At 39.1% G+C, this 27,559-nt stretch overlaps 1 protein-coding gene across 3 annotated transcripts in view; it reads left to right on the plus strand.

Moving 5' to 3' along the window:
- The window catches only part of ARMC3 (armadillo repeat containing 3), an 81,436-nt gene that overhangs the window by 33,591 nt on the left and 20,286 nt on the right, over positions 1-27,559 (plus strand). For all 3 annotated transcript variants that reach the window (XM_045534782.1, XM_045534790.1, XM_045534798.1), the window contains 5 exons: positions 7,154-7,306; positions 7,408-7,513; positions 22,478-22,727; positions 25,934-26,070; positions 27,250-27,418. In XM_045534782.1, coding sequence (XP_045390738.1) covers positions 7,154-7,306; positions 7,408-7,513; positions 22,478-22,727; positions 25,934-26,070; positions 27,250-27,418 — 815 coding nt within the window. The remainder of the gene's footprint in view (positions 1-7,153; positions 7,307-7,407; positions 7,514-22,477; positions 22,728-25,933; positions 26,071-27,249; positions 27,419-27,559) is intronic.

Genomic DNA, 27,559 nt, shown 5'->3' on the forward strand with positions numbered 1-27,559 from the left:
CCATCTAAAGACAGGCTGTGCAATTAAGGTTTTTAATATTGGCAAAAGCTGCTTTCTTCCGTAACCTGTCAAATGGAATTTAGACAGTGCTGTAGCTGGTCAGTTCTGTTTTCCTTCTATTCCAGGCCTTCTTAGGTAATTGAGACCCAAGGAGAGGTGTAACAGGAAGACACAGACAATGTCAAACCTACAGTGTTTGTGTATCGCAGCTTCTCTTTGGAGATTCTGTATGTGTGTGCGTGTGGCCAGGTCATTCTGAGTCTGTTCCAGCCCCTCTGGGCTGAGCTCCGAGGTGCCCCCTTGTTGCCATGGTAACAGCAGGAGCACTGGCCATAGCCCCTGGTGTTCCAGTCCTAGTACCAGTTCCACTTCTGGCACCTCAGTGACCCAGTTATGTGACTATGAGCGAACTACAGCCTGTCTGGATCTGTCTATTAATTCATTTATGAATAATTTATTGGGCCCCCACCCAGAACAGGCAAGTAGACAGGCAACGGCAACGCAGTGTTCAAAGCGCTGAATGAGGGAAACAGGACCCCCTCAGGAAGGCCACCCAGCACAGACCTGGATCAGAGAAGTCCAGGTGGAATAGGTGACTTACAAGCTATTAATAGCACCTGGAGTAATTGGTAGAGAGCGGCTGGGCAAGGAAGGTCCAGGTGGGATGGAGGAAGATGAGTGTGTGTAAAGCCGGAGGAGGGACAGAGCCTGGTGAGTTCCAGAACTGAAAGTTTTCGGAGTGGCTGGTGAACAGAACGCGGAAAGCTGAGAGTTCAGGCTGTAGAAATAGTGAGGGGCCAAACGACACTGGCAGTTATAAACCATTTAAGGACTTGGGCTTTATTTGAATGACAATGAAGAGCCATTGAAGTGGCTGGGGGAAGGAGGGAACATTTAAAGAAAGAGCATTTTTGCAGCAAAGTGGAGAGGAGATGGGAAGCTTGTAGGGTCAGACACGGAAGAGCAGGAAGGGTTGCTGTGGTGACCTAGGTGAGATGCGGAGGTCCCTGGAACGGAGATATGCTGGTCCTCATGGGCTCCTGGCGTTTTGCAAGAACCACTAGCACTGTGCTTGGCACGTTGTGAGGACTCTGGAAGTATTTGTTGAATGACTACATGCATTGAAGGACGCAGAGGGTGATGTTAAGGATGAGGCCATTTCGCAAATTAACTAGACTATATTTTTTCTGCAAAAAATTTCTTTTTTCAGGAACATCCAAGAGTGGCATGTTTTTGAGACCTTACCTTACCCGTGAATATGTTTGTTGCCTTTAAACACATATGACAATTTAAGTGGGTTTGGAATTCTTGCATCATAATACTGTTTCCTTAAATATCTGTGAACCTTGCTTTTGTAGAGTCCAAGTCTGAGGCCAGCCTGGTTTCCATGATTTTGTATATTGTGATTTTTTTTTTTTTTTTTAAGACAGAGTCTCGCTCAGTTGCCCGGGCTAGAGTGCCGTGGCGTCAAGCTCACAGCAACCTCAAACTCCTGGGCTTAAACGATCCTTCTGCCTCAGCCTCCCGAGTAGCTGGGACTACAGGCATGCGCCACCATGCCCGACTAATTTTTCTATATATATTTTCAGCTGTCCATATAATTTCTTTCTATTTTTAGTAGAGACGGGGTCTTGCTCTTGCTCAGGCTGATCTCGAACTACTGAGCTCAAACAATCTGCCCGCCTCGGCCTCCCAGAGTGCTGGGATTACAGGCCTGAGCCACCACGCCTGGCCTGTATATGTGATTTTTTCCCCCTGTATTTGGGTAGAGTGTTTTATCCTATCAGCTCAAAACTTTTGCCACAATGTGTCTGAGTGCCCCTCTCCACTCTCTCCGCAGCACAGTAAAGCCTTTTCCCCCCTAACTCAGGAAACTCTATTTTTCTGTTATACTCTTGACTGTTGTTTTTGTTTCATTTGATCTTTTTTCCCCCCGGGAATACTTGTTATTTTTAGACCACCTCCACTCTCTGTCTTCCACACCTATTGTGCAGCCTTTCACAATTTCAGCTTTTACTGTTCCCCGTGGCACAGAGAATGGATGCACTGTCCAGGCCTGGCTTTAATGACTAGACAGGCTTACCAGTCCCCTCCACCTGTTTTCCCTGTCAACTGAGGTGACAGTGGAATCCTCCAGCCCAGCTTTGGATGAGGCAGAGACTCCCCTTTGATGTGGTGTTGCGACACCAAAGTTCCACGTTCTCCTGATCCTACTGCTTATGTAGGGAGAAGTTGACAGAAATCTGGAGCATTCTGAGAGGCCCATAATAGTTTGTTGACCAGGGGTGATGTGTGAAAATTTGTTTCTTCCTCTCCTACCTAGTGTTCTCTTTTTCTCCTTTTCTTCTCAGTCAACCTCTCTGACAGACTAGTCGGTTTTAAACACCCCCACCTCTCCCTCTCGTCTCTGTGGCCTAGCCTAGGTGACTTCTGCTCCTGACATTCTCCCAAAACAGTCCTTGTAGAATTGGACGTTGACCTCCCAGCTCCGAAATCTACAGGCAGATTTTCAGTGCTTTTTTCGTGATCTCTGTGTGGCATTTCTCACTGTCAGTTGTCCCCTCCTCCTCAAAACTCTTTATCCCTGGGCTTCCAAAACCCCTCTCTGCTGACTGTCCTCCTCATTGTCAGACCACCTCATTGTCAGACCACCCCTGCTCCCTCTCCTCTGCTTGTCTTTTCAGTGTTAAACTTGCCTGTCTCTTCTTGGTCTTGCTCTCTTTTAAATCCCCCTGAGCAATCTCACTTAGGACTAACATTTCAGCTGCCTCTGTCTTTGCTTTTGAATTGTTTCTAATTCTGACCTGTCTTGGAGTTCCTGCCTATATTTGTGACAGCTTCCAAGCACATCCAACTACATTGCCCAGACTCATCTTTGAGGAGTCCTGAATTTCTTTGAGAATCTGAACAAAGAGTGGCCTTGCCAAAATGTACATGCTCTTGACATTCTGCATGTAATTTCAGGGAGTTCATGGACTGCTTAAAGCCCTTCTGTGTCTTCTGGATCCACGGATCCCAAGTTAATGGCTCTTGGACTAGAATAATCAGGATCAAGTCTGGGTACCCTCACTTGGCATTAGAGATTCTTCCATTTCATGCAGTCACTTGGCCATTGGTTATTAGTTTGGTCTTGCTCGGTCTCCACTGTGTTCTGGAGCATATAACTTATGCTAAACTCATATAACCTGTGCTGTACTCACTTGCTCAGGTTTAGACTGTTAGTCTGGATTCTGATTTTGGAAATCCTGTTTTGCTTTATTGGTATCCATGCTCTTCAATTGGCTGGATTTAGAGGGAAAATCAAATTTTCTAATTCCATTGATTCTCAAGGTGTCAATAAAATAACTGGCTTCTCTTTCTGCCTGTAAGAAATTTAACAATTTAGTTTCTCATGCTTTAACATAGTCTAGCCCACTCTGCTTTAAATATGCTATTAGTTTCCTCACACCGGACCTTCATCTGTCCCTACTATGATAGATTAAAGCAACAACCAGCGCATGAACTAAAGTAATCTGACCCTGCTACTTTGGAATACTGAGCACGCACAGCACAGAAGTTAATTTCTGTTGCTTAGCAGAATCTCCATTTTCCAGACGGCAGAGATTCACATCTACCCTAATATCACTCAAACCACTGCCCATCTGTCTCACAGTAGGGCTCTTTCACCACTGTCTTGCAGGTCTCATCCATTATGGTAAGAACTTTTGTTTTATAATTTGACTTACTCAGCTGGTAACCTTCCTCCATCCTTTTTGGCATAGTCTCCTTTCTTCCTAAATTGTTTGCATCTTTGGTGTCTGTACAAACACTGGAAAAGTATGTTAAATGGATCTTCAAATCCAATGGGTCCAGAGACGGTTTAATTTTCTTATAGCCTAGGAGATATCTGGTCTGAAAGCTTGATTCTTGATTCTTGGAGCCTCTGTAAGGGTATATAATTCAGTAAAAAGTCAAGCTTTCTCTCTAGGGCTTTGAGAAAAATTTCTCCATTCCAGAAGCAGAATTCCCCTAGGGACTCTGAACTGCCTTAGCCATATACTGTGGTGGAACTCCCTGATTCTGATCAGAACACAATACTACGCCAGAACCAACATCCCTAGGGCCAGTGCTAGAGGATAGGTTGGCATCTTCCTCATTTGCCTGATAATTCTCTTCTTTTTGTTGATTTGTGTTTATGTACCTCTTAATCCACCATAGCCACCTCTTCCTCCCTGCCAGGATTCTAGACCTGCCTTCTTTTTAGGTCCTACCTCTATTTCTTTGTATAATCAATTTGTCTAGTCCTTTGTCTAATCAATTCTTGTCTACTATGACCTCTGCCTGCCAGACCCAGCCAGCTGAACCATACATGTCTTATTTTATATTAGTTACAATGGTGAACTCTAAAACCTTAACAAGGATTAACAAAGTTATCGCCTAACATTTCTGTATTGAAAGTAAATAATCTTGGAGAAGTCTTAAGAATTTCTCACAGTTAGAAAATTCCATTCATAAGTAGGTTTTGACAAATATTGCTCCTCACACTGTTAAAAACAATGTAACTATCAATATTAATTTGTAACTTTTTGTTACTCTCCATCATTGTAAGAATTCTTTTTAGATGACATTGTATGTCAAAAACACAATTGAAACATACAAACACACAACACACACTCTCTAAGTTTTGTTTGTTGAGTAAAGTTTTAACATGCATCCCCCCTGTGGAAAGCCCAAATCAGTATGCTTTTGACCTGGTACCAGTAGGAGGAAGGTGTTAATTACTATGTTGCCAAGAGGTTTATGAACTGGCATTAACATCTCAGCAGGAGCAAAGATGGCACAATAGCAACTTCTGAGAATGGGTGAAGAAAAGCATCATTACATATAGATTTATTTTCAGTAATGAAACCTCATGCTTTTTGTTTTAGTGATACTGAGCAAATGTTATTTTCAAAGGACATTACTCTATTAGTACCAATAACTATCTTGCCATCTTTATGATCTGCATAATTAAAACACAAATACTTTACTTCTTAGTGTAGCAATTCAATGAAAGTACTCAGTTAATATGTTAATTCATCTCTCAAATCTATTATAGCCACGCTGTAGTAGCACGTTTGAGGTTTAGTGATCCCAGCTGGATTTTGAGAACACTCTCAGCAGGTTTGAGAAACTAATTGCCCACAGTATTTATTTACATTATTTTTTTTAAAAAATCTTTCCAATAATTGCATATATACTGTCTTTTGAATGCAACAATTACATACTCCACATTAGTCTTTTCAAAATAATTATTTTGGCTGATTTTCCTGATGGAATCTACACTAAATTGCTGTTTAGGAAATCTGGTTTAGAGCCGTCAGGAAAGCCTTAATGATAAATCTAAGCATTTTAGGTCAGAGACTCTAGAAAAGTTTCAGATATTATATCTTCAGTGAAAAATAATAAAGATTACATATATTTTAAAATATTTGAGGAGCCACATACTTGAGTTTTAAAGTATTAACTGCAGCTTTTTTTTTTTTATGAAACACAGTTATGCCTGAATTCTAATGTTAAATGAAAAGAAAAAGGAATTAAAATGATAGGATTACAGTACATGGCTCAGGATTGCTTTAAGACGAATAAGCAGAAGTGTTAGTAAATTTGCCTGTGCCAGTTATGGCCAGGTTGCTTGGTATACGTCTGTGTATCAGATGAACAAAGACCAAAAGTATTTGCAACTATGGTGCCATCTGAGTGTGATACTGCTTCTGTGCAAAAGGGCTATTTTTTTTTTTTTTGAATCATTGTTAAAGGAAGTAAGAAATCATAACTTTAACGTAGAAAGCTAATTGCTATTAATTTCTGAAAATATTCTTGGGAAAAAAGTTAATTAAAATATGTGTAAGTAATGAATTAGTTCCACAGGAGATGTTGTAATCTAAATTATCAGCATTTTTTTGCAGAAATTCTTATTCTAACAGAATATTCTTCTCTTAAATATTAATATCCTAAGAGCACATATCACACATTCTTCTACTGTAATCATGAAAATTGACTTTATAAAGGTTAATTTTATAAACTTTATGAAAGTTATTAATGGAGAATCAAATCTATGATGAATTTTTAAAGTAACTAAAATAATTTAGCAAGGAATTATTTGTAAGCTATTTCTTTTCTTCCTCTGGTACCTCTTTATGTCATTAAAACTGAGTTTGGTTTAACATATTTTTTCTAGTATACACTTAAATAAGTAGTAACATTTTTAGAATTAACCTAGACCACAAAATAAAAAAAATTATTTCAATTTAATTGAATACAAAACAAAAATAGGTTTTAATATTCTAATTTAGCTTAATGCAATATTTACTTTTGTATAGTAATAAGCTTGTCATGTACAAAAAAATCAAAGTAAATCTAGAGAAAAAATGTTTAGGGAATAAAAGAACATTAAAAACACTTTGGTTTCAAATGTAATGTTTTAAATGGGGTGAATATCATGGTATGTATAATACTTGTTTTCAAATAAAGGAAACTATTCTAATGTATTTTTAGATTATGCTTATGGTTTTTTTTATCAAATAATTATTTTCATTTTTGCTACTTAAGCATGTATTATAATTTGAGAGAAAGATGATTATGATGTTTTGGTTTAAGACTATTAAGTTCCTTAAGCCTCGGGATCTTACTTCACTACTCAGTTTTCCTTTCTCCTCTCCTCTGTTCTTCTCCTGAAGTCTTAAGCATCCAGCTCACCAATTTGCACACCTTAGGCATTCTTCAAATATTGAGTTTTGTATTTAAAATAATCATCAAAGAAATTAGTTTTTGTCCTTAGTGAGAAGATCCCCTGTGTGAACATTAGACACCAGGCCAGGCACAAGATTTGTGTTAAATCAGTGCTTGCTAAATCTGAAAACTAGTATCTTTATTATTATAGAATTTTCTTTGCCGTAATATTGATATATGTGGGAATAAGAAAAAATGCAACATCCATGATTCATCATGCATAATGACTGTGTTTTAACAGTTAAATAGGCATATATTTTGTTTAGTTTAGACTCTAGTATTATAACTAGAGAGCTACCAAATGGTTTGAATTCCTGTCCTACTTTGGGTGGGTTAAGTAGTAATACTTGCACAGTTGTTGCATCAAAATTCTGAATTTTTTTTTCCTTTTGGTTTATGAAAGCTGAAAATAGAAAACTTTTTCACGAACAAGAGGTCGAAAAGTGCCTTGTAACCCTTTTGTGTTCTGAAAATGATGGAACTAAAATTGCTGCTTCCCAAGCTATTTCAGCAATGAGTGAGAATTCAGGCAGCAAAGATTTTTTCAATAATCAGGGTAAGCAAACTGGAAACAAATATTTTGAGCTTTTTTAGGTTGTCATATTTTAGTGTACATGGGCATTGTAAAAATCACATTTTACCTTTGTTTTTCGATAGGGATCCCACAGTTGGTTCAGTTGCTAAAAAGTGACAATGAAGAGGTAAGCGAAGCTGCCGCTCTAGCCCTGGCAAACCTGACCACGTGCAATTCTATTAATGCAAAGTAAGTTCAAAAACCCTTACTCAATGCTGACTTGTTGTGGGATAAGTCACAGTCCAGAATGTTCTAATTTTAATATTTTGGCTTTCAAGATTGTTCACGTATTTCTTCAGATGGTCTGTCTTGGGTTATGAAAATAGAATCATCAGATTAGCCTATTTTCCAAAGATATTACAAAATCTTGACTGTTTCCAAGTTTGTTGAGAAAATGTATGGGCCCTTTGATTCAGGCAACAGGCTAACTCTTGTAGAAGCTTCTACTACAAATAAAACTGGATAATGCTGGAAATATTAAAGAGTATTAAATAAACATTTGACAAATCTAGAAAATTTTAACAGATCCATTTTAAAGCGATGTAAACATTCGATAAATATAGAAACATTTTAAAAAGTCAATTAAAGCAACATCTTATTGGGCAAATACTATGAAGAAAAGTTACGAGCGAGGAATGCTGTCTGTATCCCAAGCACTCTGGTATGTGATTTTTATTCATTGAAAAATTAATTATCAAAATAATCTGTCAGCAATTAAGGAAACTGAGACTCTGCAAGCTTACCTAATTTTCCTAGGCACACATATTTATTAAAATGGCTGAGCTGGAAATTCATTCCATGTCTGTTGGACTCCAAACTTTGTGTTCTTTCCTCTACAGAAGGTAAAATTGCCTTATAAAACAATGAGAATTTCTTTAAGGCAACTTTCATAAATAAAATAACTATTTGGTCTCCCCTACATCTCGTTTGGTATGTTAGTAAACTTTCATCCATTATTGTTTTATGACATTATGGATAAAATTACCCATCTCTAACTTGAAATAACCCTTCTTTACCCCGTCACATACTTACCGTATTTCTTAATCTTTCTTTCCTGTTCTCTGCTCCCACACAAATATCTTACAAGACCTTAAGGACTAAAAATCTAACAATGCCTGATAAAAACATAACAGAAATGCACAAGCATCAGAACAAAACTATGGTCTTTTAATAGCTACAATCTTTGACATAGTAATTTCCCAAATTAAGGATCATCATTATCTCTATGAAACACACAAAATTCTGGAATATTGAGTCACAGTAAGTAGCAATTTGAAAATAGCATATTCAGTGATTTTTTCCAGTATAGTCACACGGTGCAAAAAAAATCATACCCACAACACTAAATTACTTCTATCTCCAGTTCATTTAGATTTATGCATTATCTAAAATACTTTAATAGGCCTCCAGAGTATACAGACATCTTGATTTGGTATGAATTTTTCTGGCTTATATTGTTTCACAATTTTATATAAAATCATAGAAAATTAGGATGGTAAGTAGTTCTAAAAGGGGCTGCCTTCAGATTTCCTCTTTTAGTATCTGTTTTACAGATTTTTGTCATCTGAATCTATAGTTCCATTTTGTCAATATAGAAAGATCAATTAGGCCTAAATGATGCCTGACTTCTTCCCTACTACAATGAACTTTATTTTTGTAATTTGATTTTATTCTTATAAATTTTTAATTGCAGTTATTTCTTCAACCTATTATATACTGTCCGTTCTGGTTTTTCAAATTTGTATTTGATAAGGGAAATGAGACATGTATGAAAGTGGTTTTCTGGATGTTCTTGAGGTCTATATAATTTTTACTTTGAACTTTCTGAGTTAAAGAATATTGAGAGTAAACATTTTTGATGAGGATATGGAATTAGATTTGACATATCTGTGCCAAATGCTAAAGGCTGGAGTTGAAACAGATTCTACAGTCAATCGGAAGGAATGAACACAAATAAGTCACATTGTCAATCCTTCTAGCAAGCCTCCTAGAGTATGAATAACGCCAAACACGACAGAAGTGACAACAAAGATGATTGGCTATTTTTAATAAAAAGTGTTTTCTGCTCAGCTCATCTTTAAAACACTGTTAGCTTAAACTCAGCACTGGTGAGAGTCTCCAGCATCCCTTTGAGAAGCAGCTCATTCCATCGTCTCTCCTAGCAAGAATTGTGGCTTCGCTGTTGGGGTGGTTGGAATGGGGCCTTCCTCATTGCTTTTCTGTCGCACTAAGTAAGGGAAGGAAGCAAAGACCCAGAGCTAAAATCCTCCAGGTGCCTTTGGCAGCTGTTTGGATATCTGATCATTGCTAGTTTAGTTAAAAAAAAAAAAAAACTGCATTTAAGCATTGTTAATACTAATTCTGTGTATATTAAAATGTAACCCCTTCTCCTACACCCATATTTTGATATGCTGAAAATGAATTTCTAATTCTTCAACTCAGGCGTCTTCTGGAATTGGAGGCTCATTTCAGGCATTGAGTAATCACTGGTGTTGCTATGGTAACATATAATGTTGGTGCAGTTTCCTTTATGTAATGGATTTTTGCCTGGAAAGTTGTGGGTAAATCAAAGTTTCCTAAATTAAAGAAAATAATCAGCCAGGGGAAGGAGAAACATACTTTGTGGTGACTATTTCTGTAAAACTCACAAATGCTTTTTGTATTAAGACATTTTTATAATCTTAAAATAGAGTTTTATAATCTACATGTAAGTTAATTTATAATCTGATTTCAGATTTTCCCACATCTTGCTTTCTCACAAGAAAACACTTAAATGTAATAAAATAGCTTAACAAGGAGCAATTTTAGTAGCAATGATAAAGCAATAACCAGACCATCCATACCCCATTGTGGAAGATTTTCAGCTTTAAAATAATTTGAACATCACCTTAATTGGTGCCAAGAGAACTTGCCTATTTGGTATTCTCTGTGAATGAGGCTTCCTAGATACTCAAGTTTTCTGGGTAGTTCAAAATTTACTTCTTTAATCAACAAAACTTTAAAAAAATTGTAATGAGTTTGAACTAAAATCTAAAATCCTTCCTTCTCTACCTTCTGAACTGATGACACTGTTATTAAACTTTGGTGGGGAGGGTTGTGGTTGTCATTTTGAGTAACTGGCTGTCACATGCTCCCCAGTGGTGTTTTCAGGGCCCCTTGGGGGAGGTGGGACTACTTGCCCCACTCCCTGAGGGTAGCTTCTGGGTGGCACTTCCTTTGGGCTTTGATGCATTTTGTTGACTCTTTATTAGACTCTTAATAACCATTGGTTATTAATTCCCACTCCTGTCAGTGGATCTGATTGACTGAGCCTCTGACTTCCTCCTTGCCAAAGTTCCTTTCAAATCTCTTCCTTTCCCATTAAAACTTGGGTACCAAGTAACCCAGCTCTATCACATTTTATATAAAAGCCATAGAGGAAAGCCTGAGGCCTTTTCTCTAAGTATATATTTTGGTTTCTCAGAGGCCATTTCTTCCTCTCTTTTTTTTTTCTTCCTGATAATTCTCATGTATGTTCTGGATATGTGATGTTTCCAGGTATTTGACCTATGACGAGTGAGATTGTAGTTTAAAGATTGTTAACAAACATGAATCCCTTTGCTTACAAATAAGCTAATGTTGTGGAGTAAAATGATGAAGAGTAAAATGCACCATAAAATATATTCTAGAAGTTGTTCAACTTCTGGGAGTATTTTGCCTTAGGGCTTTTGTAGTGACCCCCCCCCCCCCCCCCCCCCGTTGTCTGCAAAGCTTTTTCCCAGACAGCCTGTGGCTCAGTCCACACTCCCTTCAAGTCCTTGTTCCAACGTCACCTTGGCAAAGTGACCATTACTACACTGTTTAATACCACACCCCACACACGCATATTCTCCACCCTCCTTCCCTGCTGCCCTTTTCACATAAACTTTTTATTTTCTAACATACTGTATAACTCACCTGTTATGTTTATTATTTATTTTCTGTTCCGTCACCGCTGCCAGCATCCATGAAGGGAGCAACCTTTGTCTATTTAATTCACTGATGCATCCCAAGCATCTAGCACAGTGCCCACCCTGCAGTAGGCGTTCAGGAGGAAACAGGCTCACATCAAATAGACAACCAAAAGCAAAGGACAGTGAGGAAAACACAGACTCTTTGACATCAACCAAGGCCCATAACTTAAAACAGAAAGTAATCATGAGTGTTGTTTTGTTTATTTTTTGTATAATTTGGATCACAGAAGCAACAGTGGAGACTCACCTAGAAAAGCTTTCTGTTGATACTTTTCATTCTGTATTTATCTGCAGAATGAAGGCTAATGTGGGTAAAAATATGAAAAGGCAATGAATAAGAATAAAAGAAACTATTTGAAGGCATAGTAAAAGAGGACAGCCAGATTCACTTATTAGAAGTGAAAGAAGGAGAAAGAAAAGCAAAATTATTTTTAAGTGAATAAATAAAAAGTGAATAGGCTAAAACAATGCCCATATAAAGGATTAAATGGCAATGGAAACCAAGAAGCAATAAATAATTCTATATAAAAATGTAGGCCGGGCGCGGTGGCTCACGCCTGTAATCCTAGCACTCTGGGAGGCGGAGGCGGGTGGATCGCTCGAGGTCAGGGGTTCGAGACCAGCCTGAGCAAGAGCGAGACCCCCGTCTCTACTAAAAATAGAAACAAATTATCTGGCCAATTAAAAATATATATACAAAAAAAAAAAATTAGCCGAGCATGATGGCACATGTCTGTAGTCCCAGCTACTTGGGAGGCTGAGGCAGTAGGATCGCTTAAGCCCAGGAGTTTGAGGTTGCTGTGAGCTAGGCTGACGCCACGGCACTCACTCTAGCCCGGGCAACAGAGTGAGACTGTGTCTCAACAAAAAAAAATAAAAAAAATAAAAATAAAAATGTAATCCAGGAATTTCAGAAATAACACCATTTGAGGCTATCATGGTATATGTATGTGCATACACACATACATGTACGTATGTATTAAATACTAAATATATTTATATGTCTCTGTGAGTATAGAGTGTTCATAAATTACCTATTCAAGTTAGTTACAGCTAAGTTGTATGCCCAAATTCATTCTCTGCAAAAGTTTTTGTTTTCCCTAAGACTTCCATGTGTTTTTACATCTTCATCTGTTAGTAGGTATACTTGTTATTAAATAAATAATTAATAAGTTTAAAAAAATGTAATCCATTAGATAATTTGGACACAGATATCCTTTCTTGGTACACTGCTAATCTCTTTGGCAAGTCTCCATTTGTAATACTTTTTGGAAATGAGAAAGCTGTTAATTTTTGAAATAGGAAATATTATTTTCAGCTAAATTTTGTTATATTTACCCTGAATGCTTCTATCCAGTTAATCATATCAAAATTCTACATTATTTATGCCAGTACTGAGAGAATCATTCCTAGTTAATTTAACATTCTTCTGAGGAGTGGATCCTGCATATTATAAGAATATTTTAAACTATTAATTTATAACATCACTGCCATCTGTTGGATCTGATCAGAATTAGAGTGTAAGTTATCCCAAGAATAAAAAGGGTTCCATGTTTCTTATATCCCTATGGCAATGCTAACTAAAATTTGGCCATTCATAAACTATGAAAATATTAGAAAATTAGTATAAGTATTGGCTAGGTATTTTTCAAAAGATGCAATTATTTTAGGAAATAAAATGCAATGAGTAAAATAAAAATATAAAAAGTAATAACTGATTATTTTAATATGTATAAATAAGTGAAAACTGTGGTTTTGCTATAGTATAAATACATGATCAAGTCTCCATTGTTTATACATAGATCATATCCTGATTCTTCAAACTTAATACTTCATTATTCTTAGAGACCCTTTCATCTCCATTTTTTTGTTTCTTATTTTTTTACTTCTTGTATCCCCTTCTTGACTTCTCACAGCAGCAGAGACCCAGAAAGTTCTACATGGTAGCACATACAGTGGTTACTTAAAAAGACTGGTTGCTGGTCACTGCCAGCCGCCCCAGTGCCACAGACAGCTCTGCTTTAGGGACTGTCTTGCTGTCATGTGGCGTATGGTCAGGACCACACAAGGGAAATGACAAAGTGAGTATGGAGCACACCCCAAAGGCACTCCAGAAAGAGGATGGAATGCCCCAAAATTATATGAATTTGCATTTGAGTGCTTTGGGAACTTTTGAATATCCCCATTATATATGAATGACCTGTCATTTTGTATTACCAGTATTAAAAATTATCTTTACTAACAGAAATAAAGCATTGACTCATTTTAATACCTGCTAAAATTATTCATGGATCATCATGCCTAAGAAAGCTATGCAATTCGTAGAGGAAGATCTAAAAAGTATGCCACATACAGAATTTCATGAAAAATCAGTACTTCATCTAGCACTTTCAGAAAAACCAGTACTGCATTTAGTCAGTGGCCAAAGTCCTTACCAGTCATGTCAGTGTTACCAGGGAGGGGCATGATGGTAAGTGATTTCTTGGAATGTTAAATCTCACTAGCATATATAGAAAGCACTTTTCAAGCCTTATTTTTAATTCCCATCTCATTAAATAAAGTTGGTGGAAGGTAATGTATTGATATTTGTATACTTATTGTTACCATTACTTTTTTTCTTTATTCTGTAGATTTCAGGCTAATGCTTATTCCTTAGAATTGCCTATATTTTATTGTGGAATGAGGCTGTAGTGCAGTGAATGATGACGGTCATTTTGAAGGGGGTAAAAAAATCCTTCTCTTAAAGTTGATAAAATACCACAAGTTTCATTTCTCCCTCTCCATCCCTCTGCAGGAAGAGAGGAAATGGCCAGACATGTGTACAACTACCCTTTGAAAATCAGATTTTTAACACCCTGCTCCCAGATCATATTCGTTGGCCAGTACTCACTTAGAATATGTAATCTTGTCACTTAGAATACTTTTTATTAAAGAAACATTGGCCATAGAAATAATCCAGAGTGACTCACCAAATTATAATGTAGTCTGATGAAAAATGCAAGCTCATGTTATAGGTTTTATGTACAGGTTTCACTCAATAATGCTAAAGTTGTACAGTTACTGTCTTTGTCGCATAGGGTTTTTCATAAGGAAAATGTTTTCAGCGAGTTCCATTTTCTCTTCTAACAATGAGAGAAACCGCGTCTTCATACTGACCCCTAGTGGTAGTTTGGGAGAAAATTGGGGGAGGGGCAAAAAGGTAGTGGACTGATTGCTTTGTATTTTAATGAAACATAGGGGCGGTAATTGAATTTGAAACACTCTCCAGTGTACCTAAAATAATATTTTTAAACATTCTTAAAATATTATGACCTGGAAAGCATTTCTTTGTGATGCTTTCTGAAGAGATAATATTCTACTGCTAAATGTGTGTTTAATAGATGTTTGTATTTGTCTTTGGCCCTTTTTAAGGTGCAGTCACTTAAAAATGTTTTGACACATACAAGGTACTGGTAGCTGGAAATCTGCTGTGCTATATAAGCATATAGGATAAATGTAGAACACCTGAACAAGCTAAAGTAATAAATCTCATTGCTATCATAGTTCCTGTAGAGTTGATTTTTTAGTCTTGACTTTCTATGATAGATCATGTTGTTTTAAATTCTTATTTATATCACTTTTTTATATAATTCTAGGTCCTTCAAATTAGAATGTTCACAATGAGTATCATGCAAGATAACTTGAACTAGTTTCATAACTTTTTACAAGGTTCAGTTTTATATTAAGGATGATCTCCCAAAGAACTTACTTAAAGAATTATTGAATACTTTAAAAGGCCTCAGAAATTAATAGATAAAATAGATGGGAAGAGTCTTCGTGGTAAACTTGAGAATTATTCCTGCGTTATTTCCACCCAAGTTTACTGTGTGGTTGCTTTTCATTTCTACCCCTGAGAGCCCAGATTCCTCTCTGCCTGATGGAATCTCGTTCAAACATCGGTTATAGTAAACTGGAAAAATCCTACTTGATTTGAAAAACATATAGAATGAAAAGCTGAATTTTGCAATAAAACAAGTTGATTCTACATCCCCATTTTGTCTCGGTTGATGCCTACTCGACCTTGACAACAGTTCAAATTTGATTGGCTGCCAGTTTTTGAGGCTAGGTGAATCCCATAAAAGGTACAATCAGAAAATTATCCGTGCCACTTTTATTGCCTACAGAGCAGAGCCTGCCGGAGCTAAAGCTCTCTCTCTCCACACTGGCAGCTTCTCTTACACTTTGTCTCCCGCTCAATGCCTCCAGGGCTCTGAACGTCTCCACATTTCCCACCAGAATGTTCTCTTTGCCTTCATGATCTGAATTCCTCCAGACCCAACGGCCAGCGCTCCTTGTACTCAGTGGACACCTTGGCAGCATCTTTCATCCCTCCCTCTCCCTTTCTCCCCATTCCTCTCCCCCATCTCCTCTCCTCCGCCCTCCTTCCTCTGCCCTTCCTCATGTCTCATCCCCTGGGAATGATATTGCGAAGCAAGTGGATTCTGTTGTTTGATTCTGAAAATTTGGTACCTTTTAAGCTTAAAAGATTGGTAAATGGAAAAAGTGATGGACTAAAAGTCAGAAGACCATGGTTTTACTCCTGTATCTGTCGATTAACTTGCTTTGTGAGCAAGTCTTAGTCTCTCTGAATGCTCTCCTTTTTTACTATAAAACAAACAAAAATGAAGCCAGATAATCTACTATACTTTGTGCATCTAAGTGATCACCCTCTGTCCAGGACCACAGGGAGTCCAGAACGCAACTTCCGCTAGGGGCCAGATGGGATCTCTCCGTACAGCTTTTGTCATTTTATCCCCAAAACTAAGGACATTATCATCTTGAACTTCGGTTTCTTTTGCAATTATCCTACCACAATTGGGGTGTTCTTTATGTGCTGGGCACCCTGCTGCGCTGCAGGGATATGGTAGGGAAGGAGACAAAGATTCCATGAAGCTGTTTGCACCAAGCTTACATTTTAATCAGGGAAACAGGCAATACAGGAGGAATTTGAGAAAATTTTAGCAATTGCAGAAGTCACAAGGCATAAGTTAAAAAGACAGCACAATATCAGAGAGAGGGGCATGACACGGGGCCACGAAAGGGGCCCGGGTAATAATGCAGGGCTTGTCAAGGAAGGCCTCTCTGAAGAAATACGATCTGAGCTGATGAGACTAAGCCAGTCCTGGCAAGTGCCAGGGATTTTTTATTTGCTGTCACTCTAGCGCATTCAGCATCCTTATTATTTAGTTAAGAAAATCAGCAACGTGGTATCTCTAATTACTTTGGGATTGTGTCCCTTGTCATCGACAGGTATATAAATAGACCGATTTCCGGGCTAAACAAACATTTGGTAACTGCAAAAGTCATTTATTATGAATATCCTAATTCCTTGACCATTATTCCTATTTTATTAGGAGACAAGTCAGCCATGCAAAATGAAGAGAGTTGTTCTTTCGCGGTGGCAGGTAGTTAATTACTGGCAGGGCATCCTAGCTTTTGCAACAGAAGGTAGCATGTATGGAAGTGGAGGACCGTGATTGAACAGATAGGTCAATAAAGACTCTGTGTCATTTGTAAGAAAATTACATTTGATTTCCCCAGACTTTGATTGACTGTCTCAAAATCGGTAACAAAAACACATGTGCTGTTTGTGAAAGTGCTGGGTTGCACGCACTGTCTATCCTCTGTGCAGTTGTGCAGTTCTTTCTGAGAAACCGTAACGTTACAGTAGTTCTAACATCAAAATGCATTCTGAAAGTCTCCAAATGATACCTGCTAAGGCACATCAATATGATGGTACCAATTTGGTTTCACACATTTGTTAGACTATTTATTTATTTGTCTGCATTTTTCTTATTTTCCTATAGGATGCAAAACACCATTTTTTCTGTGACTGGGTTTTACTTCAATAATTGCATGTTGCTTTAAAACCCTCCGTTTTAAGCATCTGCCTGCAATTAATTGTGATTCTCTTCCTTAACAGTGAAAAGCTTCTTTAAATATATTTCTTTAAAAAGAGAGAGTTCTCTTGGCTAGTTCTGTCAATGCTGGAGTTCAGCCGGCATTTGGGGGTGTATATCCCAGCCTTCTGTGGCTGTGGGACTATGGCGGGGCGATCGTTGTTTTGGACTCAGAAATTGACCAATTTAGCAAACACACTCCGCTTCTTGGATCATTACCTTTGCTGAAAAACGGGCTGGAACAAGAGTCAGGAATGCTGTTTACAGCATTCCAAATCTGGCTGTGATAACCAGGAGACATGCCTATCGTAACGGCCAGCGTTCCACCTGTACAGACTTACCATCAGCCTGTCAGGCTTAAAAATGCCAACCCTGGGTCGCCGCCGCCTGTGCACTTCCCTGACCACTTGCAGCGTGTCTGCCACCAACATGTCTTCCTTGGTGTGACAAAACTCACAGAGACATATGAAAAGTCATGCTGGTGGGAATGGTTGTAATCACTGTTAACAAACAAGGTTCTTATTGCCAATATTACCATCTGTTCCATCGGGTTCCACATATTACCCTGTATGTGGGCTCTGTTAAACAGATTTCTCTACTGCCCAAGGTCACCCTTGATTCATGTAACCAGACTCTGCAGATGGGTTGAATGTGAACCTCAAACAGCAGCCAGGATCCAATTCTGAAAGGTACCAAATGGTATCATCTGGTACACGCTCAAATGATCACAGTCAACAATGTCTGCAACGACAAAATATAGACATCCTTGATATAAGAAATGGATATATTCCTAAGAAATTGTCTCAAGTGCAAAATTGTATTTATTGAACTCTGTCTAGAAATTACCACACCATATAATTGGAGAAGCATCAGTGGTAGGGAAGGAAATGAACTGATTTCAAGAGCAGCTGTAAGTGATAAAATTGGAAATCCCACGTTGTTGGGTCCTAATGCTTCTTGCAAACTTAAAGCAGAGCTAAGCACTTTCTCCCTCCCTCCTTCTCAACACCCGCAGAGGTTTTCTCCATCATTCATCTTGAGTTGATTCAAGTCAATTAAAATATATTGATCATCTCAGCCCTGGAGATATAAGTAAGACTCAAATATCACCTCTACAGAGGGTGTGCCAGGTGTAGACACAGTGCAGAGGAGGGAGTGATTAACAGGGAGGAACAGTGATGGTCACGGTTGCCTCTGCAGAGGAAGAGACAAGTGAGCAGGTAGTGAAGAATGACCAGAGTTCTCCAGGCAGAAGGGCAGGGGGCACAGGGAAAGATGTTGGGGGCCAAGGGAACACCAGTGCAAAACACAGACATGAATAGCATGGTATTTTCAGTGACCCATAAATAAACGCTATTTGTGTATTTGAATTCTTCCTCAGTGATATTCTTGATACGCTTTCTGTAAGTGATTTTTCCTTGCCAGGCTTGGGAACCTAAATGAAAAACTGTGCTGAATTCGTTCCATAACAACTGCTGCAAAAATAATATTTTAAAATCGTTACTTTTCTCCGATTGTGAATATCTGTGCCCAAACATCATTTTTTAAAACAAAAAGAAATGCACATATTTATCACATGAATGTTCTGAGCTCATGTGAAAAAGAGATCTAGTTTTGGGATCAAGAAATGCTTTGGTGAGGAAAAGACATTTGTGCCGAAATATGAAAGATGACTGGGAATTATGCAGGGGAAGAGTATGTCAGGAAGTGGGAGCAGCAGAGGGAAGGATCCCGAGGTGGGAAAGAGCCTGGCATGTTGAATGTTGCTAGAGAGGCCCGGGGCACACACAGAGGAAAAGGCAGAGGCAGATGGGGTACCTGGGCCACTCTCGCAGGGCCTCGGGGGCCATGGCAGAAATATGGGGCTTTATCTTGAGCGGCGGGAAACCATGAAAGTTTTAAGCAGGGGAGCAATGTGATCATATTTTTAATTTTAAAAGATGACTTTAGCTGTAAGATGGAGAAAGGAGGACGGCGAGAGGAGAGATCTGTTATATATGCTTTATGTATTATTTATATCAATCCACAAGAGAGGATGTTGGTTTGGATTCAGGAGGAGGATGGAGAGAAGGGAGAGATTTGAAGAGAAAAATAGTCAGGACTTGGTAATAGACTGAGTACACGTGACATGTCAAACTTCACCTCTGTTTACATATATCAAACGATATGAACTGAAATTTTTATACATTCCCATATTTGTTTTTTTAGTTTAGTTTTTTTTTTCAATTCACATTTCAAACTCTTACTTGATTGAACTCCAACTGGATGAAGACTAATGATAGTAAATATCAGAAAATATTTTCAAATTATTGCAATGACATATGGCCCTATAATTCTGGATTTTGTAACAAAGCAGTTTGACTTCTATCCCATTCATTTGGATAATGCTATACTATTTAGGAAACTGAAATGTGTTTTTAAAATATGACAGGCTTCAGCTTGTGTACATATTAGACAGGGAAAAATAAAACAGAATGTCTTGGGCTTGAAAGAAACAGAATTAATGGAATTCTTTTTTTAAAAAGTACAAATTCTGCACTCTATTTCTACAAATGAAATTAGTTTATTTTTTTGGTAAGGATTACAGGTTGATTTTTCCACCATAATAAGTTAATCTCAGTTATTCTTTTTATACTTAGACAGAGCTGCACATAGCAAATTCCAGGCAGATACATACACGTGATGCAAGTTGTTCCTCCCAGCTGTGCATACGTGATCTGTCTTCCTGCGCTGGCGTTTATGTTCAATTTGGTAAAAGCTATATTCCACTGTATACTAGGATCTTTGGATTTTTAAACAGCTAGATTTTTATGTATTTCCCTTTACTGTCTCCATAAAGAGCAAAGAAAAGAGCAGAAGGTAGAGTTATAAATGAACCAAGTCAAAATATGCCTTTGTACAGGAGAAAGAAAGAAGTAAAATCAAACAGAAAGGCTGAGTGCTCAGGTGCGCTTGGTGTAAATGCCTGCCTCTCAATGACCCGATCTTTCTTAGCTTCTTAGTTTTCAAGAGAAACCAAAACGATGATGTGTGACCCTGTGTATTCTTTAATTTTCCAAAAACTCCCTGATACACACGAAAGACAAAACCTTTGAGAATTGATTGGTATGCATTTGTTTAAAATATTCCATCTTCTAGCACATTGAAGTATCTCCGTTGTATGCTCTTTCTTAACTCTCCAAGACGTTTTAAAAAGTGAACATCATCAAAGGAAAAGCCACTAAATGACCAAGAAATAATGCCTTTAGGCCAAGGCACATTCATAATGATTAAAAAATACAAAGTATTTGGTTTAAGTGACTGATTGCATTCAGTACCTGAAAAATAAGTCCAAGGGAAAAAAACGATTTTTGAAAAGGTTAAGTATATATAATTAATTAGAAAATCTTCATAATTTAACATTCTTGGTGGCAGTTTTAAAAAAGATATTCAATGTTTCAACTGTAAAAATATGTAAGTAAAAATACGAGACGTTTCTGATATTTCCATTATTCATAAAACCGAATGACTACCATGTCAATTAGTAACAGGAGAGAGAATTAAAAGTGAAATTATCTTAAGAGTGTTTATTTTATCCCCTAGGAAAGGAAATTAAATGCTGGCCCTTGGGCTATTGTAGTGAGGTGCAGGGTCTTCCAACATTTTTGTATAAGTAAATTTTGGTTGTATGTCATCCAGCTATATTTTCATTTTCATTTTCATTTTAAGGGATGTCTTTCCAGAGAAAGAATGAGAGATACCACAAGAAGGGTTAAGCGTACACCAAGGACTGGAGAATGAGTAGAAGGGGACTAGTCACTGCCTTCGCCTTTGTCTCAATGGGGTCTGTTTGATGGACTGGCTTATATGAGCCAGGGAGAGGTGGCCCTTCAAGGTCAACAGCGACTGACCCTTCATTCTCCAGAGCCCCTCGTTCCTGTCCCAGCCCTGTGTCTCAGTTCCCATCAGAGCCAGTTTGTTCCACAATCACAGAACCTCCTTGTCCCCAGGCCTCTGAGTCTCCTGACTGGGATTTTATTTGCTATTTCCTCTTTGATGGACAATTGTCCTGTCTGTTCTTGCATTGCCAGTGCTCCTTCACACTTAAGTGACAGAACCAAATTAAATTTAATTCATCAGAATACAGAGTGATGGGCTACATCATACAGCCTCCCATTTTTTTTCAATTTTGGTTATTATACGATCCTGAATGAAAAAAAAAAAAAGATGTCAAATACAAACTGAAAAGAGATTTTCATATTATTGGAGGAGGTCTCAAGTATTTTTTTTTATTGTCTTGACGATCTCTTACCATGATGATTTAAATGGATTTTTAACACATAATTTTGGATCTTCCTTTAAAATCAGGCTGCTCCGTATATCTTATTGCTTAGAATATCTCCTATACAAAGCAATTCCAAGCATTGACAAACATAATGAAATCGTCTCCCATTCATTAAAACACTCTAGTTTTTATTTTTACTATTATGAGTTTTTAAAGTGATTAGAAAACAAGGACTATAGAAAATACCATGTTCTTAAAAGATGACTTAGGCTTTCTAATTATGAAAACAATGTTAATATGTTAATGATAACTGTAGACTTTTTATACTAGAAACAGGAAATGTAACTGAATATGCCTATATTACTGAAATTATTTATATCAATATCATGACTTTCATCTTTGATGTTTAATTTGTAAAAAGCAGCATTCATATGCAAAATGATTTGCTGGTTTCGTATGTGTTAACCTCTGCCTGCAATTAACAACCTAATTTGAAGAAGGGGGAAGATGAGCTAAAGAATTTTAACTTAAATCAAGAGTTTCCATGCTTGCTCATTCTTCCTGTTTAAGGCTTTATTTTCCTAACAATTAGGAATATTTTAATAGACTGTTTTTGAATGGAATTTCCAGATCTCCTAAGTATCACTGAGTTAAAAAAACAAAAAACAAACAGTTGTACTGCAGTAAGATTTTTAAGAAATAGTAGTCATTTTTTTTTATAACCAAAAGCTGTAGAAGTAGGAAAAACATAATTTACTAATAAATTCATTGACACCTGAAATTTTCCCAGACTCCACTTAAATCACCAGCAGTCAATCCTGGGTTCGTCGCATGGCAAATTAATTTATTTCCAAAATAGTATTTCTGTACTCATTTGTTTTATAAGCTTAGTTGCATGCTCCAAAGATAATTTCTTGAGCTCAGATGAATCACATTCATTTCTCCTTCATTTATTCAGAGCTGCTGCCAAAGCCGATGGGATCGATGCATTAATAAACGTCCTGTCTAGCAAACGAGATGGAGCCGTTGCTAACGCGGCCACGGTGTTGACAAACATGGCCATGCAGGAGCCCCTGCGCGCGAGCATCCAGAGCCATGACATCATGCACGCCATCATTGGCCCCCTGCACTCTGCAAACACGGTCGTGCAGAGCAAAGCTGTGCTCACTGTCGCCGCAACCGCCTGCGACGTTGAGGCCCGGACAGAGGTGAGAGCTTTATTTCATAATGACATTCACTCTCCCATTTTTCTGGTCTGTACCTACTGGTGGATTAATTTGAAACATTTTCAAGTGTTTGACCCTACCCGTCATTGAAGTCCTCCAAAATTGGTACAACAGTTTGGAAAATGAATCACCATTTTTTTTTTTAGCCAAGAAGATGAGCACATCAAATGTATTAACATAACCTAGCAATTCCGTTTCTAGGTCTATACATGACAGAATCTCTTTCCTCTGTGTACCAGGAAACATTATTTTAGTATCTAAACAACTGGAAACAAACCGATTGTCCACCTGTTAAGGGAATGATGAATAAATCCTGCTGTATTCGTGAAATGGAACCTCATGTCAGTGAAAATGAATGACAGCTGCATACATCAATGGATTTCACAAGCATTATGCTGAGGAAAAACATACTTATAATCCCATTTCTATAGGATTCAGAAATACGCAAAACTAAGCAATATGTTGTTTAGGCAGACACACATGTAAGTTAAAGCTATAAAGACAAGCAAGGGCACGATGGATCCCCAATTTAAGAAGGGGGTTGCCTCTGAAAGGAGTAAGGGGGGAAGTGACTGGGAAGAACACAGGGGTTCAATGTCATTGAAATGTGCCATATCTTTTTTTTAGAATTACTTTAATTTTATTTAGCTAAATCAGAGGTCTAACTGTTCTTTTTTTTGAGACAGAGTCTTGCTCTGTTGCCCCAGCTAAAGTACCGTGGCGCCATCCTAGCTCACAGCAACCTCAAACTCCTGGGTTCAAGCCATCCTACTGCCTCAGCCTCTTGAGTAGCTGGGACGACAGGCATGCGCCACCGTGCCCGGCTAGTTTTTTTCTATATATATTTTTAGCTGTCCAGATCATTTCTTTCTATTGTTAGTAGAAATGGAGTCTTGCTCTTGCTGAGGCTGGTCTCAAACTCCTGACCTTGAGCGATCCTCCCGCCTCGGCCTCCCAGAGTGCTAGGATTACAGGTATGAGCCACCGTGCCTGGCCTCTTTTTTTTTTTTTTTTTATTTCAGCATATCCCGGGGGTACAAGTGTTTAGGTTACAGATACTGCCTTTGCCCCACCCGAGGCAGAGCTTCAAGCGTGTGCATCCCCCAGACGGTGGCACTACACCCATTAGGTGTGAAAAAATGTACTACATGCCAGGCACTCTGCGAGGCATCAGGAGCACGGTGACAAACAAGTGTCCTGGTCATACCTTCATGCAGCCTGCAGGGAAGCCCGTCTAGTTCCCAGAATCCCAGGGTTTCACTGCTCCCTTCTGTTTCCTTCCATTCCCCTCGCTGCCTCCAGACCCTCACCGCATCCTTGCACGTCCCCAGTGGCTTTCCATTACCACCCAGTAGAAGTTAAGCTGCCCTGCGTCACGTGCCAGGGCCCCCCGATGACCTGCCCCTGCCTACCTAACAGCCTGTACTCCCACCCACACAGGTGGAACTCTCCTCTCCAGAAATGCCAGGCTACCTGTGATGCTATCAGAATGCTTTGTTCTCATAGTTGCACCTTGATTTCTCCACTTTCTCCCTTTTTTCTACCTGATCAAGTCCCATTTCTCCTTCAAGAACCAGCTCAACCACTCTGTCCTCCACGAGGCCTTTCTTCAATTCTCAAAACTGAGTGCATCTTCCTCTCTGCACCCATTACACCCATGTGTCACCCCTGTGTCTTCCTTTTTTGCACTTTATGGTTCTTGTATGAAAGACTACAAGCTCTTTAAGGCCTTAGGGAAGGGAATGGAAATGTCTTTCTCTGCATCCATGTCAATAACATATACCTGGCACATAATGTACGCTGAATAAACAGTTGTTAAGTGAATGAAGGAAGGAATGGATGGAAGGATGAATGAATAAATTAGACCCTTGCCAAAAGAACACATAGAATTAGATTGCTATCTTGTATTATAACCAGAAATAAAGATGTTCGGAAATCTGGCTTGCTAAGCAGAGAATGCTTCACGGGAACTTTCCTAAGCTGCCCAAGTTACGTGTGCTAACATGTAAGCCCTGCCAGAGTCCCTGTGTTTGAGATGAGAATGACTGAAGGCGGACCTTATTGTCTGCGGATACCACACATACAGACTGGTAGAATATTCTTTCTGTCCTCCAGGCTCAGATAATACAGTATTGCATTTCAGATTCGAGACAAGAGCTCTGTTAGATCCTTTTATTTTTCCCTGATTGGAATAATTTTATACATGAGTAATTGCTTTTAATAATGTAATTAATGTCGTTCCCGCCAATCCTCTCCTTGTTCTTTTTCTTCTCTTCTTCACTCCTTGGAGAAATGAATAGAAGACACTGAGTAAGGGTAGCAAAGAGGGGTCTTTTTCTAGAGAATGGCTTCAGTGTTGCTCTGGCCACCCGGCTGACTTGGCTGTGCCGCTCACCTGCGACGTTTCCTCTGCCCCAGCCTCAGGGACTGTGTTCGTTTCCTGTTGCTGCTGTGACAACTTACACCATGTAGTGGCTCAAAGTAATGCCAATCTATCATCTTACAGTTTGGGAGGTCAGAAGACCAAAGCTGGGTCTCTGAGCTAAAATCAAGGTGCTGACAGGGCTGCGCTCCTTCTGGAAGCTGGAGGGGGATCCATTTCCTCGCCCTTCCAGCTTCTGGAGGCTGCTGCCTTGCTTGGCTTTCCACCCTTCTTCGATCTTCAAAGCGTGTCCCTCCAGCCTCTGCTCCCATTACATCGCCTTTCCCCGCCACATGTCTCCCTCTTATAAAGATCCTTGTGATCATGTTGGACCCACCTGGCTAATCCCGGCTAATCTCCCATCGCAAGATCCTTAACTTAATCACCTCTGCAAAGTCCCTTCCAGGGACAAGGACATCTTTGGGGGATCCTTATTCTGTTTACCGCAGGGCCAAATGAGTATTCAGGGTTCAGGAGCGGAGAAATACACACAGGGCAGTTTAACACAGGCAGCGGGAAGACAGGCTCCTGCCCCCGTCCCCGGCCAGCGTAAAAGCAGGATGACCTCCCTCTGTTACTTTACTGGGGCCAGAAAACCGGGCTCCTGCATGGAAGGGTTTGCATTCGATTTTTCCCCCCTGAATTTTATAAATCTAAATATAAATTACACAGTTAAAACCTTTTAATAATCAAATAATGAGATTTTGATAGCATAACTATTTCAACTCTATACTCTTCGTGTGTAACATTTGGCTCCTGCTTTTAGTTAAGAAATGCTGGTGGGCTGGAGCCCCTGGTGGACCTCCTGCGCTCCAAGAACGAGGAGGTGAGGAAGCATGCCAGCTGGGCCGTGATGGTGTGCGCCAGCGACGAGCTGACGGCCACTGAGCTGTGCAAGCTGGGGTGAGTGGACGCCGTCCTGGGTTGCTGGCGCAGGTGGAGGGCAGGGGACGGAGAAGCGCAGGAAGGCCAAGCAGAGGCTACACTGCCCCTCTCCCGTGGCAGAGCACTCGGGAGCTCTACACGTCCCTAGCAAGGCCTTAGCTCTGAACGGACTGTCCCCATTCCTGCCCACCTGGGCGCTCCTTTTCTGCCCGTTACAAAATCACCTTCAATATTCGAGTCTCTGCCTCTTCATCTTGATAAATGCTTCTCCTTCACTCTCCTCTGCTGTTGCCAAACAAATCTCATTGTCTCTCAACTTTCACGGTTAAAATAAAACGGGTGAGGGCCGGGCGCGGTGGCTCACGCCTGTAATCCTAGCCCTCTGGGAGGCTGAAGCGGGCGGATTGTTTGAGCTCAGAAGTTCAAGACCAGCCTGAGCAAGAATGAGACCTCGTCTCTACTAAAAATAGAAAGAAATGATCTGGCCAACTAAAAATATATATAGAAAAAACTAGCCAGGCATGGTGGCACATGTCTGTAGTCCCAGCTACTCGGGAGGCTGAGGCAGGAGGATCGCTTGAACCCAGGAGTTTGAGGTTGCTGTGAGCTAGGCTGACGCCACAGCACTCTAGCCCGGGCAACAGAGCGAGACTCTGTCTCAAAAAATAGATAAATAAATAAAACGGGTGAGCCATGACTGCCATGGGTTTTTCTGCCCCATCGATCCAGACCTTTTCACCCGAATTCCAGATTTAACCACCCTCCCCGAATCAGCTCTCCTTACCACCAGTAGATGAGTTAGTGCCTTTAGCATATCAGCAAATAAGGCTTTAAAGTTCCGTAGTCAGATTTCCTCTATTAATTTCTAAACATTTTGATTCTTTGCATCTATTGCTTGGTTAGCTGAAAAAGTTGGATCCTATACTACCTTTGCTGTAAACGAACAAAGAACTTTTTTGTTTCCTGAACGTGTCCTTTTCAACAGTTTGCATGAGTTACTGCATAGCATATATTTTCCTCAAGAAGGGCAGATTTGTCTTCATAATTCTGTCAGTGTTACTTTATCTAAAAGGGAGGGGGAGGCTGTAGGCTTTCCATCTCAATTCTCCCTTCAGAATCTAAAGCAGGTATATGGATGGGGACTCAATGTTGGATTGCCTGTATAAAGCAAATAATGCCTTTTGCTTTTATTGACAGGGCTTTAGAGATCCTTGACGAAGTTAACCTATCAGTAAGTCGAAAAAATAAATTCAGTGAGGCAGCTTATAACAAATTGCTCAACAACAATCTTCCCCTGAAATATAGCCAGACTGGCTATTTGTCATCGGGTAACATAATTAATGATGGATTCTATGATTACGGCCGGGTAAGTACCAGCACATGTTTGTATTTTAGGATGTAGGATAATTATATTTTCTTTAATCACGATGCCATTACATTGGCATTTTATCACCACCTAATATAATTTATATTTTAGCAGACAGAAATTTGAAAATCAGCAAGTCAT

This window comes from Lemur catta, chromosome 1, assembly GCF_020740605.2.
Source record: "Lemur catta isolate mLemCat1 chromosome 1, mLemCat1.pri, whole genome shotgun sequence".
Classification (NCBI taxonomy): Eukaryota; Metazoa; Chordata; class Mammalia; order Primates; family Lemuridae; genus Lemur; species Lemur catta.